Consider the following 18012-nt stretch of genomic DNA (forward strand, 5'->3'; position numbering starts at 1 on the left):
GCGACCTCACTTCTTCAATTATTTTCAGTACAATCTCTTTGCTCATGCACATTTATTTGAACAGACAAAATGAATGCAAGTCTAATAAGTATAACTTTAAGGAGTAGTTTTTCACAGGAGAATGTTCACTCAAATTCTTATTTGATGTACCTTTAATGTAGGTCAAACTGCTAAAACTCTTTCACTTACTTTGAGTCAGCAGCAGATGTGGAGTTGTGGAGCATGAAGGTGGAATATGGAATGTGAATAACTCCAGCATGCTTTGCCCTTTGGCTAGGACAGTAGCATAAACCTCTGCTGTTGAAAGACCTGTGGGTGTATTGCTGAAACTTATCTAAATCTTCTGTAGAGCCTTCGGCTGACTTTCCCCACTGGAACTGCAGCAACAAGCCAGCGCTTGTCCCTGTGCTTATAGGCACAGCCTGTTAATTTTTCCTTGGAAAGTAGTGTTCGTGAGCCAATCTGTTCTTTTATTTTGGGGCAAATGCACTAGACTTTCTCATTTCTCTTCTTTGTGTTGATTGGAGGTTGTGTTGTTAAGGCTTTCTTTTTTATTATTTCAGCTCACAGCTTTTGGTGGGGATTTGAAGTATACCGTGTCTTACGACATTCCGATGGACAGTGTGGACAGTGATATAGTATCTAGCGTGGATGTCATCATTAAGGTGGATGGTTTTCAGCTGGCTACTACTCAAACATTATTAGAAATCCATGAATAGGTTAAAAAAAAAAAAAAAGGAAAATAAATTAGTATCTATGTAGCAGTAATTTTTAATTCCTCCCTAGATCTAATTTTTAAATCATGTTTTGAAAGTCACTATGAAGATTTTCTTGCTACTCAGTTCTCTCCTTTTCTGCTTTATTTCTCTGAAGGTGTAGGCAGATAATTCTATTCTTATTTTTAGAAAATAAATACCTAAATCTTAACCTTGCTAAAAACAGGAGGTGGTAATTGCTAAATGAGCAACATTCTGTTTAAAAGGCAACTACAATAAGCTGGATTAATTTATGTTTATGAAACAGATGAATATTTGTTCTGTTTGTTTACTTTTCTGTAGTTGTATTGCAGTTAAAAGCTAAGGCTCCATATGAAGTTCAGGCACCTCTGAAAAAGCTGTATTTTGTCATATGTGCTTATTAATAGAGCAAAGCAGAAAAAAAAATTGTTTTGTAGAGTTTGATTTTTAACTTAACTCTTTTTCTAAAAGAAAATCAAGTGTCTCTGAAGCCTCTGAACTAAAAGAGAATGGGATTGCAATCTTCCTGAATCTATAGAAAATACAGACATTTTATTTTTAATTTTTTTTTTGAAAGAAATCTTGCTTCTTTTCTACGTTATCTGGATGTGCATCTGACACTGAATGTAACAGCTAAATGAGATTTCCATATAGACACGAAAAATGTTTTCTGTATTTCACTTTCAGGGCAACGGTCAGATTTTGAGCACAAGAGCAGCGGGTTTGTCATTACAGCCCTATGAGGAGTACTCTAATTCAGTGAGATTGGTATCAGACAATTTTATAGATTTCAATACAAAAAAAGCCATAGACCGAGAAAGGCTGATGACTGTTCTGGTGAATGTGACCCATCTTCTGATCAGGGCTAACTACAACATTGCCAAAAAAGCTGTGTACAGGTAAGGGACAGAAAATACTAAAATTAATCTATATACTCATGTTATTTTCGTGCACGTGTAGAACTGCTTGTGGTTCCTGTAGTTTTGCATTAACAATTTCTAGAAGAAAACATCCTTCATTGAAATTTTTTTTTAAGATTAGCGTTGTCCACATTCATGTGGAATGTGCAGAAAAGGACAGGCGGTTGTTCTAGGGATATGTAAAGCAGGATCATTGTTTTCTACCTTAAAGGAATATTCCCTAAAGCCCTATTACAATGGCAGCTTTGTTAGAGAGAAATACCTCCTAAACTCTCAGAAGTGTGCTTATTTTGGTATGTTGCAAGTTAATCCGTCACTGATGATTGAGAACCAACCAATGAAGAAGCTGGCTGTAATTTCTTTTAATATCTGTTTGAAGATGTTCTGATGGTCATTTCTAAGGGAATGCTTAATAGGAAAATTGGTCTGGGCTGGTTTACCTTATCATTTCATAGTCTCAAGTCACCATTAGCAGTATCTTTATCAGTTCTTGCAGATCTCTCTTACCTGTTCTCCAAATTATACAGGAATAAAATGGTACTGGTCTTAAGGGAATGAGTTCCAGTGCTTCATCACTGATTTACTTCCCTTAGCCTTACCAGTAGCCTTTCTTCCTCATTCTCTAAATTGGTAGCATTTACCTTTGACATCATTATACCTGATAGCTAAGCATGAAGAAAATTCACTTTGTGCCCTTGGGGAGTGATTATATTTATGTCTTTAGGGATAGTGTGTTCAACTTTCTGGAATGTTTGTAAAGATTCACTTAAATCATTTTACTGGTTACTGAGAAAATTTTCTCTACTGCAAAATGTTTTTATTTATACTATTAGGGAGGTTTTGCCTTGCTTTGTAGTGTACACCAGCAGTGAACCAATGCTGTTTCTCACTACTTACTCACCTGCAATGCATGTCTAGTTCAGACATGATCACAGAATCACAGAATGGCCAGGGTTGGAAAGGACCTCAAGGATCATGAATCTCCAACCCCCCTGCCACATTCAGGGCCACCAACCTCCCCATTTTATACTAGACCAGGCTGCCCAGGGCCCCATCCAACTTGGCCTTGAACACCTCTAGTAACATGATGTGGTAAACCTATCTTATCTCAGGACTGCAATAGAAGTCTGCTCCACCCACGTACTTCTATAATGACAGGCAGGGAGATCTTGATTAAACCTCACTTCGGGAAAAGGCACAAAGTCAATGGGAATTAGAATAAGGATAACAGGATGGGGGCACAACTGCTTCCAGCTGAGAACTGCAAATGCAGTGACAACACTACCATCATAGTCTTCAGATTTTAGACCGTTCCTCAGCTGTTGCTGCCAGGGGGCAACATACTCAGTGGTAACATACTCAGTAGCACCAACCAAACTGCTTAAAATGAAATTTTGGGGAAAAAAAGAATGTGATGTCTTCATGCTTGATCCTAGGCTGGACTCAGTGACCCTGGACAATGCAAGTGCAAATGTAATAGATCTTTCTTCATCAGCAGATGTGGAATTCTGTGAATGTCCTCAAGGTTATACTGGAATATCATGTGAGGTAACTGTTTTGTGTGTGCAAACTGGTCTTTTTTTCTGAAAGGATCTAGGTTTTAAAGGCAAGCATCTTTTAATTACACTGCCATTAAAGTGTATATTCTGTGGTGAAATGCTGTGTACTGTACACAATACCATAGGTATTTTCTTTTCGATACACTGAATGGGATTTTAAGCTCATTTCTTGAATTCCATTTGGTGTCACTAAAAGATGATAATACATGTTACAGCATTAGTGTTGCAGGGGGAGTAGCTGTAAAAGCTCTGTGAAGCTGTTTCAGGCTTACCTTACTCACAAATAGCTCTTCCTAGATCTGAATTGCTCATTGCATTTCTGTTTTATGTAGTTGGGTTTATGGAGGCAATAAGAATCTTAGCAGGGAGGAATGCTAGTCTTCGGAAGATATCACAAGGGTCAAATGTGTAAGGCTAGGTGGCATTTTATGTATCTGTGAACAGCAGGTTGTGGAGGCAGAGCACCACCTGCAGAACAGCAGGAATTATTTTGACAAATAATTTCAATATGAAGCCGTGTGCCATAGTATCATTAATGATTCTGCAGATGAGATAGACCATCTGTTTTTTATTGTCCTATAATAAAGAAATTCATATATTCATCTGCAGAAAACTGAACTTATGTGTCTCCAGGGTACAAAGGACTGAATCAAAGTTTTATGGTGCTAATTCTTATTCCCTTCATCCAGTTCAAGTTTGCAGTGACATCAACAGAGTTGAAAGAGCATTCAGTTTACCACTGTGTGAATGAGTCAGTGGGTGGTCGGAAGTGGTCTCTTTGAAAATGATATGAGGCGCACATTTAACACATAATGCCGCTGCTTTTTCTCCTCATTTCTTTTCAGTCCTGTCTCCCTGGGTACTACCGAGTGGATGGAATACTCTTTGGTGGTATTTGTCAACCCTGCAAATGCAATGGGCATGCAACTGAATGTGATACTCAAGGTGTTTGCTTTGTAAGTTGTCCTCTGATGTGCTGTGTCTTAAGCATCTGTTTAGAAATTAGGAGAGCATTTTGTCTGTGGGCGACAAGTTTATAATGTATGTAAATTGCAAGCTATGGGTACAAATTGTGTATTACGCTTTCTTTCATTGTTTACTTACACTGCATGTATTGAGGTGACTCCAGTAAATTTTTCTCCATTAAAGATTTTATTTTATTTTATCATTTCAAGTATGGAATAATTAGAGCTAAAGAAAAAATAACAATATATACTGACTAATAAAAATCTTAACTTTGCTTGCTCGAGTTGACAGTAAAACTTGAATAAAATTAAGCAGTGTGAATGCAGGTATGTATATCTTCCATGACTGACATCAGTGGAAGTTACACACTCACTCCATTCTGAAGATTTAGCTTTCAGATCTCTCATGAAATGTAAAGATTTCTGAAAGACAATGACTAAACACCAGCAAGAAATATATACCAAATTTGTTGCTGTCCAAGTTTGCAATATGCCAAATAAGATTAGATTCATGTTTAGGTAATATTTTGTAACGTAAAGTTACATTTTACAATTTAGGAAAAAAAATGTTAGGAATTGTTGTAACTCAATTTAAAAAAAAAAAAACAAACAACAAAACAACTTATTTTCAAAGTTGTTCATGGTTGTTTCCTTGCATCTTAATGCTGTATTGCATGCAGATTCCTGCAGAGATCCCTCAGGGGAGTGGAAAACCATCAAAAGTAAATATGAAGTTTTTTGCCATGTCTCACAGGCTTGTCAGCACAACACGACAGGACCTTTTTGTGATCAGTGCTTGCCTGGCTTTTATGGAAGTCCATCCCAAGGAACTCCTGAGGACTGCCAGCCCTGTGCCTGTCCTCTGAGCTCTGCTGCAAACAAGTAAGCTGCGTGTTTCAGATTTTCTGTTGCAACTTTAGCAAAATCGGAAAGTGAGATAAAGGAAAATGTTGTGAAATCTAAAGGAGAAAGAGAGGGAACTATCTTTCTCTCTTCATTTGAGCCTGTGTCATAGAGACATTGTTTTGCCAGGTTGTCAAATGTAGTCTAAGACAGGCTGAATGAGCTCATGTAGTTTGTATCAAAATACAAAAAGAAATATTTAGACTCGTCCTTGAACTTGGAACGAAGTCACTGTTATCTTTCGCGTTCAGAAAACAACAGAATGACAGAGCTGTTACGCCTGAAACAGTGGAGCTTGGTATGCATACTTGTCAAATTTGCTAGAAGAAGGACCAGGCTCTTATATAGCTCTGAAGTCGTCCTTTGAAATAAAAATCTCAAGAATTTTTGAAAATGATAATTCTGTTTTGACAAATTGTGATGTTTAAAATGTTGGTGTTAATCTAGATACATATGCTATTATGTGGCTTCATAGATATGTACATAGACTTGAAGAGTCTTGATATATTGAATTGCAGCTATCTTGTGTTTCTGTGTCTTAATATTAATTTCTACAAATACCATTGATAGTTTCAGTCCTACTTGCCAGCTGAGTGAAGGAGAGGGAATTGTCTGTGATAAATGTCTTCCAGGCTATACTGGCTCTCGGTGTGAAAGGTATGTATGTTAACTTTGGGTAAGGAATCTGTGGGTAAGGATCTGTGTGATTGTCATCATCCCATCTACTTTGAATTGTTTACATCACACGTACAAAATATTCCTAATAAATTTTTCCTCATTTTGTCCTTGCTTGTAATACACTGACTCTTTAGAGCAAATTTAACAGGAAATACTCTCTTGAGTCAGGAGAGTGACGTGACTGCATTTCTGCTGCATTCAAGATTCAAGCTGATTGGGGTGTTAGGTAATTTAAACTAGACAAATGTTTTTAAAGTTTGGACTTGGTGATCTTTTGAAGTCCCTTCCAACCTGGGCTATTCTGTTACAAAGTTTTTTAATCTCTTGTGCAGGTGTGCAAATGGTTACTATGGAAATCCACTGGTGCCTGGACAGTCGTGTGCTCCTTGTGAATGCAATGGCAATGTAAACACTCAAGAAGATGGTTATTGTGATACTGTCACAGGTCAATGCTTGAAATGTGTGGGGAACACAGCAGGTCTTCACTGTGAAAAGTGTGCTGATGGGTACTATGGGGATGCAGTGACTGAGAAAAGTTGCCGTGGTAAGCTGTTATTATTACTCTGAGAATGTAAAGAACAGAAAAATGTGGTCTGCATGTAGCGGAATGTATAGGAAGATGCATGTATTTTCCAAAAGAGTTAACCTTCAAGTTGTGAGTTGACAAGTACAGATTGAAAGCTATGAGTTTTGGGTTTTGTTTAGCCTGAGGATGGAATATATCGTGCCAGGGACTGACATTTCATATTTCTGAAACTTTCTGGCTTGCTTAATGCTCCCTCTCCAGTGACTTGCTGTAGACATTTTCTGCTTCTGAATTTTATATGTGAGGACAGGAAAAACAAACTTCCCAAATGTATCTCCTCACAGAGTTTGTTGCAAGTTTTTTATTTGCTTAGCCTAGATATGTAGTACAAATTTTGCTGTAGTATATTAGCATCTGTAGGATATAGATGAACAAATGAAACACAATTATGTAACAAATTTGGAATACTGCATAATAACAAAAGCATATATAAAAACATGAATTATTATTGTTATTTTTTTTCCTAAACATAAGCCTGTGAGTGCCATGTGAATGGCTCCCTTTCCAGCGTCTGTCATCACAAGACAGGCATCTGTGACTGCAAGTCAGACGTGATTGGACAAAAATGTGACAAGTGCTTGGTAAGCAGATGTTTACCTGTTTCCAATACCTGTGTTTTTTTTTCATATCTTGGTCTGCCTGTTTTCTGCATATACCAGCATCAGTGTGAAGAGACACAAAAGGAATTTTTTGGTTGCTTGAAAGATTGATATAAGTTCACTTAACATTCTTCAAAATTTTCTGGGAATTTGAACTCATGCTTGCTATGTAGGAAACCAGATGTTTTTGATCAGTTTGTTCAATACTTTAATTAAAGGCTTTGGCCTTAAAATTGTTGATCGACACCCAAACAGTTGATAATTTCAGTAGTACAAAATGTGGTGTAACTTAGAATCTAAGAAAAAAACTTGTGTGATCTGAGATGGATGGAGGAGGTGAAAGTCCCTAGTGTATTACTGGATTATAGGGCACCTCTGTCCCCTGTGTGATGCAGCTTCAGAAAAGGCAAATGTGATGTAGAGCATGTCAGTGTGTTATTTCTATCAGATACAGACAGTCCTGATATACCAGTGAGATCCTATCTAGGTTGCTGTGTAATATTCTGATCGTCCCTTTTCAAGAAGGATGAACTCGACTAGAGCAGATACAGAAAAAAACAGCAAATAAATTGAGAGAAGTATAACTTGTTGGTGGAGAGGAGATCAAAGCTTTGTCTAGACTTTTTTGTAGTTGCAAATTGCTCTGCCTGTGCTCTTTGCAGTTGTGAAGCTGTAACTCAGCCCCCTTCTGAATCAGGCTGTTCAGGCTGGTGTTGCGCTGCCTGACAGTGCGCAGTCATGTTTGCTGACTGCAAAAAACCAAACTGAACGCCACTAACAGACCTGAAGGTATCTTAATGCTGTGCTTCTGCAAATTAACTCTGGGAAGATCTGAAAAATGTAATTAGTGATAATAAATATATCGTGGCTCAGCACCAAGAGATTCAGCTAAAAGACAGGCTTGTTACAAGAACAAATAGGTATTCACTGGTGAGACAAAACAACAGTTTATAGTCTTTGCTGAGTATGGAACTAACTCTGAGACCAGAGCAGTTCTGTGCCCAGTTACTGCCCCTGTGCCAGCTGAGTTGAACACTTTTTAATTTATATGCACCATAGGTCACTGACATGCTCTGTTCTGCTCTTTAATTCACAGAAATCTTTGCTTAGTCAGCACAGCCTACCCTTGCCCTCATGAAAGTCTTTAATTAAAAATAATGTCAGAGTTTAAAACAAGTCTCACTAATGAGATTAGAGGATCACGAGACCATTTCAGTATTCATTTCTTCATCTAAAGTACATACTTGCATGCAGCTGGGAATAGCAAAGAGATGAGGCCAGGTAGTCCTCCCATAGTAGTCTTAAGGAGCTGATCGATATTCATGCTGGTCAGATGACCGGGAAAGTAACTGAGAGACTTGGTGTACTCTAACATATCTTCTTCTTGTCCAACAGAATGGCTATTATGGCTTGCTTACTGGACTTGGCTGTGTTCCCTGCAACTGCAGTCAATTTGGCTCCATCTCTGAAGACTGCAATCATCAGGGGCAGTGCCACTGCTTACCAGGAGTGACTGGAGCAAAGTGTGATCGCTGTGCTCATGGCTTTCACTCGTTGCGGAATGGTGGCTGTACACGTAAGCTCTAATCCGTGATTCTTCCAGGGGTTGTGTGAAATTTTGTTCAGCAGTGTATTGTATTTTTTACTCCAGCAGTGTTCTGTTGGTTTGATAAATATTCCAAGAAGTCTGGGGAATGGTTTTCTGACACTTTGATTAAGCTTGGGAACGACAGTTAAAAACTACTACTATTGCAAACTTCTGCCATATTTTTGTCTGTTCAATTCTTCAAAATATGATTTCCTCCTTGATAAAATAGACCATTGATTGTGTTTTCCCATTAGAGGAAAATTTTAATCATAACTGGGATGATCCCATCTTCAGATTTATCATGTTAATAAGGTACTCTTTCCAACAGGTTATAGGATAGTTAAAGGAATTCCTACCATTTCTCCAATCTCACAGAGACACTTTTTCACAGTATAGTAATGTGAAATCTTCAGTGGGATGGTACACCTTGTGTGTACTAGGAATCAAAGACCCCTTAAGTACTTTTTACCATTTTAGACTTGAAAAATTTGTAAATTTTATTAAAGCAATTGAAGTGTTTCTGAATTTCCACTTTCTAGCAAGAATAGTCTTTTAATTAACAAATCCCTTATCAGTTTTGCACCTGTTATAATAGCATTTTCCCCTATAGATTTACTTTTAGTTCTGTTACTGTTTACTGATAGTTCTGTTTGGCTTTGTTGATTCCCCTGTGGAAATGTAGCCTTCCTTTTAAAATTACCAAACAGGCTACATCAAACAGGAATAATGGATTTTCAATTAAAAAAATAAGATTGACACTCTGTGTGTAATTTAGTTCTCAGTTAGGGACAAGCAGTACAAGGAGTGCCTTACTGTATCATTAAGAAAAGTAAGATTATCAACAGTCATGGAATTCATTCCATTTAGAAAAAGCAGAGAAAGTTAATCATTTGGTCTCATTTCTTTTGCAGCCTGTGACTGTGCTCATACTCAGAACAACTGTAATGCAGATTCTGGTAAATGCATTTGTCCCCCTCATACTCGGGGACCAAAATGTGAACTGTGTGAAGAAAATCACTGGGGACTCTCTCCTAAACTTGGCTGCAAGGTATGGTAGGCTGTTTGAAAGGCCAAGACAGTTCAAAGCAGTTTGCCATTTGCTAAAACCTGTGCTAGAACTGGACTCTTGTTTTGAGGATCTCAGTTGGTATTTTATGTTTCAAAGTGTTAGTGCTGGTGTGTACTGAAGAACTTTCTAAGAATGCTGTCTTCTAAAATAATGGTCCAGAGTATTTTGACTATCAAGACTAGCAAGAAACATAGCTTCTGTGTTGACCAATGATTCATATTATGTCTTTAAGAAAAATGAAATATAGATATCTTCTAAGTCATTATACACTTAAAAAAAAAATATGTAAATGGCATAAGGTAGGTAGTTTGTTTCCTGAATGCAGGTTAGCATTTATTTTTAAGCACTAAAATACAACTTCAGATCCGATGGGTATCAACCATTCACACAATTAGGTTTTCCCAGTAAATTCCTATCGGATATGGCATTGAACCAAACTTTATTTTATAAATGCTAGGACTTTAAAAAGCCTTGGAATTACATGAGCATAATGGGCAATTTCAATGGAGAAACCACAAGTTTAATCAACTTGACAAGATCAGTCATTATATGTGATAAATACCTGACAAGTACAAGCATCAGCCAAGATCTTTTATTATTTTGTTTTTAATTATTTAGAGTAAGAATGATAAAATAGCCCTTTAGTATAGACTTTTCTTAGGAGTTTGCAATCTCTATGATTTGTAGCAACTTTCTTTAAATCTCTGCATTTTCAAGTTGCTCTCATTCTTTCTGTGAATGTTCTGTAAATACAGTTTGCTGGTTCCTGTGCCATTTCACTCAGGCGAGGATATGGTGATGGTAGACTGTCAACCCAGTAAGTTTTCCTTTCCTAGGCTGATTCCACTTGCCAATGATCAAGCTGAATTAAGTTGAGTGTTTTCTCAGTACTTGGAATCCATCCCTGGGTACATTGATTGAGCAGAAAAGTAGTTCTGTTTTGCTTACAACCTTTGTCAAGTCAAGTGCTTTGCTCAATTAAATGTACCTTAGAGTTCTTATTTATCATTGTGATATTGAGATGGAAATATGTGTAAATTAATTCTGTTGTGATAAAACAGGGTTTAACTTTCAGAACTGCAGACTTTTAGTGGTATTTAGGAGTCAAAGTTGTAAACCTGTTTGGTCATAAAGTGTATTAGACTATGCGGTGTAGTACATAGTACTGAGAGAGTGAGAAGTCTGCTTAATACAAAGGGTGAGCAACAAATGTGTGAAGAATGCTAGAGAATATATAAATGTGCTTGTAGGGCTTGTACACTGAACTGCATTGCATGCTTAACTTACTTTTGGATTCAGTGAGATTCTCAGCTCCTGATCAGAAAACAAGTGAAGCTAGAGTGAGATGTAGACCCTATTAATGTTCCTGGATGTCTTATAAGAATATCAGTATTAAGATTTTTCTTTCCTTTCTATAAATATATTCTAGTGTATAAATCTATTCTTTCTCTGTCTCTCTTTCTTTCCGTGTGTATATATATATAATCCACTATTTACATAACAATTTTATAATTTATTTATTACACTCCATAAATACTGTTTTAAAATACTGTTTTAATTAAGATATTTTTGATTTGTATCTTCTGGGGCTTGTTCCTTTAACTCATTTGGTTCTAAACTGGTTCTGGGAATCAACAAAGCTGGTTGTTTTACATTCGACTGTTTAATAGAAATGACATACAATTCTTTTTTTAAATACAAATGAAGCAATCCCATGGATTATGGTCTTCATTTTATATTGTACGGTAATTGTTAACAAACATTGAGTTTTAAATTTTTTAAATTTACCATATTTTAAATTAATGTACAGCTTTTATTGTAACAAAATTAACAAAATTGATTTAAAAGAGTTATTCCTGATTTTTTTTTTTTTTTCCCTGTAAGGCCTGCAACTGTAGTGGTTCTGGTTCAAATAGTCTTCAGTGTGATGTTTTGACGGGTCAGTGCCAGTGTAAAGCTGAATTTGGAGGACAAAACTGTTCCAGATGTGCATTAGGCTACAGGGACTACCCGGACTGTGTTGCTTGTGACTGTGACTTAAGTGGAACCAAAGCAGAGATGTGTGATGTCACTGAAGGACTTTGTGCTTGTGAAGAAGAAACTGGTATCTGTACCTGCAAGGTATTGAAGTATTCAGACTTTTTTGGGACACTGAGTTGGAGTTTCTGATAATTTATTTCATAACAATCATAGCAGCTATAGAGATAGAGGGATCTTAGACTGCATCCCTCCTTTGAGGTATTTCTAAGAACTCCTAAAATCACACCAAATGGATTTTCTGTGCCATTGCTAAGTCAGTCTAGTTATTAGTCATCTGGATTAAAAACTGCCAGATGAGTAGTTTCCCAGTTTGGGCAAACACAGCTGCAGGCAAAAGAGGTAGCATTAATGCTACCAACATGCCATTGTAATTTTTCTTCTCAAGTTCCTTAAAAAATGCTAGACTGTTTGCCTCTCTTGCTACTTTCTATTTGTTTTTAAGCAGCCAGATAATTTTATTTCCAGACTGTGGTCAGACAATTATTGTGGCACAGTACTGCATTTCTCTCTTAGACAAAACTCACGGTATTGCTGAAGATAAGAAGTGTGCTAAGTAGTCAAGATCAGACCCACGCTTAATCATAAGAAATCATTTGTAACTGACTAATGCTGAATTCTTGCTGATTTTACAAAACGACTGCTGTGCATTTGAAAGGCATCAATCATATTCTATCAAATCTTTTATGGGAGTTGGCATATTTAGTGACATTAGTCTTTCTCATTGTAGTCCTAAATTCAATTTGGTTGCATTTGCTAAATGTAAAATCCGTATGCTCATTCTGTGCTAAGTGAAAACCTATAACTGCATCCTTTTTACAGTACGTTCAGAATCCTATTTTTCATGTTTTAGTACTGTAGGGTAGAAATGAAAAAGGATCGAGGATGCGTTTGTCTTGATTTCCCTTTTGCTGTTAAAAAGGCGAGGATGCCTTTTTGAATACATTCTTGAATAGGACAGTATACTGGCCATGAGTTCTGGGACAAAATTTTTGTAAACCTTATTAAATATATGAGAATGGTGCTAGTGACTTCAATTTCAATACATTTCTCTGTGTGTTGTAAATGCCATCTGATACCATTTTTAATGATATATTTTTTTGAGTGTTTTATTTATGCCATCTTCATTTTGCTTTGCAAATAGTGCAAATAATAATTAGTCATAACTCATGCATTCTTTTGGGGTTGCTATTAAAATTTATTTTTGCAGTACACATAGAAGATTGAAAAAGAACAAAAAGGACTACTGAAGAAAATATATTCTAATGCAGCGAGCAGTGTAGAGAAAAAGTTACTACCTTAAGCCATGGAAATTCTATTCTTTCAGTGAGTCTAGGAAGTCTCTGCTGCCAGAGTTACACTTGACATTATAGGTTGCATAACCATCTTGAGTTTTCTGAAACAATCTATGGGATTAAGACAGCTACTTACAAAAAGGTTGTTTCTTTCTTAATTAAAAAGGTACAAATTCCTTACATGCTGTTTTGACAAATAATTATTTTGTCCTCTGTAGAGACAGTGTATCTACAGGTCTTTCCATTCTACGTGTGAAAATATTTTTGAAAGCTAATTAAATGTTAGAAAACTCCAATGGAAAAGCTATTGTATTCTAATAATGGGAAAAAAAAAGTATAGAGAATTTTTTTCTGCTCATATACACATGATTTTATTAAGTTTGGGAACAGTATATTAATTCAAATAATATAATCGTATCTTCTGAAAATCCAATTTATAATGATAGGAAGAAACCAGTAAATACGAAATAGATAATCTCAACATTTTTCTTAATCTGATTATGTTACAAGTTCAAATTTGTGTTTACTATATTATAAACAACATAAGCAATACAAGTAATACTTTTCAGATATCTTGCTAGTACTGAAGCTTGAATGGGCATTCCTTTTTTAAAAACAGGAAACATTAAGGACAGAAATTTAATAGTACATTTTTATTTTATTTTATTTTATTTTTTTAAAGATGGGACTGTTATTAAAAAGTGTAGTAATAGAAAATTTATTTCAATGCAACAAATATATACTCTCATAGGCCACTCTCCAATGTTTCTGATTAATAATGGGATCGACGCTATTTTTATAGCTTTTCTTCAAGCTGGACTTAACAATGGAGAACTGAAGTCCTTTGATTTCTATTCATATTGAGCATCTTCTTTGTCTTTAAGGGTTTTTTAGGTGAAGGTAGAGGAAAGAGGGTTTTCTGCCTTTAATGGAGAAACGTAGTTGCTAATTTTATTTAGGAATTTGAATACATGAAATTTGTTTACTGTTCCGTGTTTTTAAAAAAGCGTCGCTGTGTAATTGAAATGAAATGTATTGTTAGTGAAGTAATATGAGTGTACTGCTGTGCTTTTTTTCTCTTTCCTCCAGGAAAATGTGTTTGGGCTACAGTGCAGTGAGTGTAAACCTGGAACTTTTGCTCTGTCTGCTAACAACACGCTAGGTTGTATTCCATGTTTCTGTTTTGGGATGTCCACATCTTGTTTGGAAGTAGAAGATCATGTGAGAATTCCCGTAAGTAGAGTGACATAAATGTGTGCATGCAGTTTGGTGTTATGCTTATGATACCGCTGTGATGTACCAAAGGGACCAAAAGGCTGCATACATTTCGTGAATCAGGTGAACTGCAATAAAGTTATAGCAATGACTTACAGTAAACCAACAAAAAAAAGTAAAGTCTTATTTCTGAAGAACTTGTATTTGACTCCACACATTTTGAAAAAAATTTGTTAAAAAATATTCCCCAATTTTTTTGGCTTGAGCTTTTGTAACGTTAAATTGAATTTTTGCTTATCTAAAGGAAACTAAGACTATTGTGTATATATATGTATATTACATCACAATAAAATATTTTTGTTAAATTAATCCATTGCTCTTTGTGTTGTAGATAACCTTAACTCCAGACCAGTCTGTTCTGCATGTAGTAGCTCAAAGTAACCTGACTGGAACAGTGGAAGGAGTATTTTCACAATTTCCTGATGTTTTACTGGATGCTGCCATTGTCAGAAAGTACTTAAATACAGAAACATTTTTCTGGAGGTTACCAGAGCAGTTTCAAGGAGACCAGGTGAGACCATTAAATAATTAGAATGATGTCTGGATAGTTTCTTTAGTTCATTAATGTCACTCCTTTGTATAATGGTCACTTTATACACAATATTTGTATGTGTTATTTAATTCAAGAAGATAATAAAATCATATAAATTAATATAATTGTATAAATGAACTTATATAGTTTGTGCTTGCTATGAATGTTTACATTACCCTCTTCTAATGAGATTTTTCTTGATTCTGTAAATGGATAACACCCATATTTATTTATTGTATTACTTTCCAGAAATTATATGTGGGAGAAAGGCGTGATATATTCAATTTTAGTTTAGAAACTCGAAAGGGCTTTCAACTTTGACACTAGATTCAGTATATAGATAATGGAATCTCTACTGCATAGGAATTAAATGAAAATTGAATGTATATCCCTTGAAAGGTCCTAAAAGAAGAAACTGCTTGCTTTTTAGAAATAAATGTTTAACCTTGGTGTAAAAACTGCTGAGTTGAAGTCAATTTTCATGTTTTATTGCCAATTCATCAAAGAACTGTCACTTTCCAAATCTTCTGATGACATTAAAACTAATAGCTATAACCTTGGGATAAATAGAAGTAACAATTTTATATCCAAACAGCTCATGGCATACGGAGGCAAACTGAGATATAGTGTTGCTTTTTATGCTTTGGATGGCTTTGGAACCTCAAATTTTGAGCCACAGATTCTAATGAAAGGTGGTCGTACCAGCAAATTGGTCATCTATGTAGACAGCCCTTCTCCAGAAAATGGAATAAGAAGTGAGAAAGAAGTGGAAATGAAGGAGGTAAGCTAAAACATTGGTGTTGAAATGTAGATGCATATCTCATGTGAGCTCTTGCAGAGAAGCCCCATGTATTTAAGAAAATACATTGAGAAATGCATACCTTATCTCAAATAAACTGGATTACATTGCATGTAAAAATATTTGGAAAAATTGTGTTGTAGAAGCAGATAAAGTTTAACATTTTCTCTTTTGGAAGTGCTGAAGGTGTTGCTGTAGGAAGGTTTTCAAAGAGAAACTCCAATTTCAAAACAGTGACCTTATTTGTTCCCTAAGGCTCTGCTGCCTGGGACTGAGATGAGAGCTAGTTGTGATAGGACACGGGACATAATTAGAAAATGTCTGTGTTCAAACTGCTCACAAGAAGAGTGTTGAGTAATCCTGATCCTTTGACTATGTTCTATACATCTAGCCAAAAAAAAAAAAAGGAAGTGCCACAGTTGCTGTCCAATAGAAACTTAGGCATGGAATTTAGGGGCATGGTAGGAAAAAAGAGGAGAAATGGTATAAAAGCACGTTCTAATCTAGTGCAGGGTGCTGGATTTTCTGAGGTGAAGACTATAGACTCAGTCACTGACTGTATTTCCAAAAGAATATATGGGAAGAAAGAGATCATTAACTTTAAATGAGCTTTAAACATGGATGGTTTTGATGTGTGCTGTTTTCCCCTAGGATTCTTGGAAGTATTTTAATTCTGTGTCTGACCAGCCTGTCTCACGTTCTGACTTCATGTCTGTGCTAAGCAATATTGAATACATCCTTATCAAGGCAGCCTATGGCCAAGGATTACAGCAAAGCAGGTAAAGCAGTAAGCGTTTACTTATTTTATTGTATTTCATGTAATATAGCTTGGAAATAGTTCCAGCTGAACTATACAATAAATATTTTACTCAAATTAGAGAAATCTCTAATTTCCCATTTCTGATTTAAATTCCTCTTTGGTAAGAAAACATGTATTACCTTTAAAAATATCTGCTGCTTATTTTGATAGAAAAGCCTATAAAGAAGCACAAGGCTTTACAGGTTGATACTGTGCACTTCTTGATGGGCAATATAGTTAGATGTTTTCTATGTTATTTCTTTAACAAGTTTTTTTTATGGGTAAGGAATTTTTTGTTTTTCATTTTCCATAGAAGAATAGAAACACAGATCCTCTTGAGTTCTTGTGTCTGTACAAATCTGGTGCTTTCCTGTAGTTTTGCGTACTATAGGCCGTGGTAGTGAAATATTCCTACCTTAGAACAGTAACATTTTACTACCATCTTGAACAAAACTGGATTACTAATGAAAGGAAGGAGATGTTAAATGATCACTGCATCAACTGGTTTAGAAACAACAAGACAAACAGAGATGTATCCAACAAAAACCCTATATTCTTGCATCTTTATGTCAATAGAGTGGTTCCACCACCAGATATGGGATTATTAGATTCACAGGCTGTAAAATATGTTGTTGATAGCTCTTTAAGAACATCCAAGGAGCAGAGCTGTTGTATTTCTCTTTAGAGTTTCTGAGGCAAAAGTGCTCACTTTTGCGTGGTGGATTTGTTAGTTTTTACAGACCAATCAGAATCAATGTATATTACCTTGAAGAACTTCTAATATTTTTGTTGTTGTATGTCTAAATCTCATACGTTCATTAAAGAAAATCTTAGGGTTTTGTTGAGATGTTTCATACTCACTGAGTTATAGAATGGTTTTGGTTGGAAAGGACTTTAAGGATCGCCTAATTCCAACCTCCCTGCCATGTGCATTGATATCTTCCATGTGGAAAAGAGGATCATGGGAGAGTATATATGGTAGCTCTTACTTTGAAACATAAAAATATTTGTATCTTAGTTTTGGTGCTAGGCCTTCTCTAGATCTTCATGCTGTCTTCTATACTTCTCTTACAGAATTGCAAATATCTCAATGGAAATTGCAGTGAAGTTTGAAGAGATGCATCTAGGCAGATCTAGAGCTCATCTTATAGAGCAATGTAGATGTCCTGCTGGCTATGCTGGATTCTCATGCCAGGTACTAAATCCTTGAATCCTTTCTGTACCAGATAATAATGAAGTTACACAAATGACTTTCAGAATTGTTCATAACTTTTGACAGCCATAATCTTTTTAAATTTTATTCTGCTTATGAATAGAGCTGTGCTCCAGGATACTACAGGGAGAAACCTAAGGAATTCACTGTAAGAGAGACTCATACTATTATAGCACCTTGTGTGCCATGTCAGTGTAATAATCACAGCGAAACCTGTGATCCTGAAACCGGAAAGTGTTTGGTATGTACAATTTATGCTTTTTTTTGCATTGGTTTCACCTGAACATGCAATGATGGTAATCTATGAAAGGAGTTTCTGGGAATAGTATGTGGCTATACTGTTTGGAAAAGTTTAATTTTCCCTATCTGCATCTCTAAGTCTGCGTACTATTTCCCATAGAGTCTATTCAGCATAATTATCAAGTTTTTGGTCACTAGCTTCAAAATTGTTAATAATT

The 18012-nt window shown here is 35.8% G+C and overlaps 1 protein-coding gene across 1 annotated transcript in view; it reads left to right on the forward strand.

Moving 5' to 3' along the window:
* LAMA1 (laminin subunit alpha 1) overlaps window positions 1-18012 on the forward strand; it is a 100447-nt gene that overhangs the window by 43045 nt on the left and 39390 nt on the right. Inside the window, 17 exon segments of the mRNA XM_052703485.1 lie at window positions 564-665; window positions 1425-1636; window positions 3094-3205; window positions 4062-4172; window positions 4936-5063; window positions 5655-5741; window positions 6095-6306; window positions 6823-6929; window positions 8343-8523; window positions 9447-9583; window positions 11489-11725; window positions 14026-14169; window positions 14543-14722; window positions 15339-15524; window positions 16194-16321; window positions 17416-17536; window positions 17658-17795. Of these exon segments, the coding sequence (XP_052559445.1) occupies window positions 564-665; window positions 1425-1636; window positions 3094-3205; window positions 4062-4172; window positions 4936-5063; window positions 5655-5741; window positions 6095-6306; window positions 6823-6929; window positions 8343-8523; window positions 9447-9583; window positions 11489-11725; window positions 14026-14169; window positions 14543-14722; window positions 15339-15524; window positions 16194-16321; window positions 17416-17536; window positions 17658-17795 (2523 nt within the window).

The sequence above is a fragment of the Tympanuchus pallidicinctus genome, unplaced genomic scaffold, assembly GCF_026119805.1.
Source record: "Tympanuchus pallidicinctus isolate F22 unplaced genomic scaffold, pur_lepc_1.0 scaffold5, whole genome shotgun sequence".
NCBI classification, from domain to species: domain Eukaryota; kingdom Metazoa; phylum Chordata; class Aves; order Galliformes; family Phasianidae; genus Tympanuchus; species Tympanuchus pallidicinctus.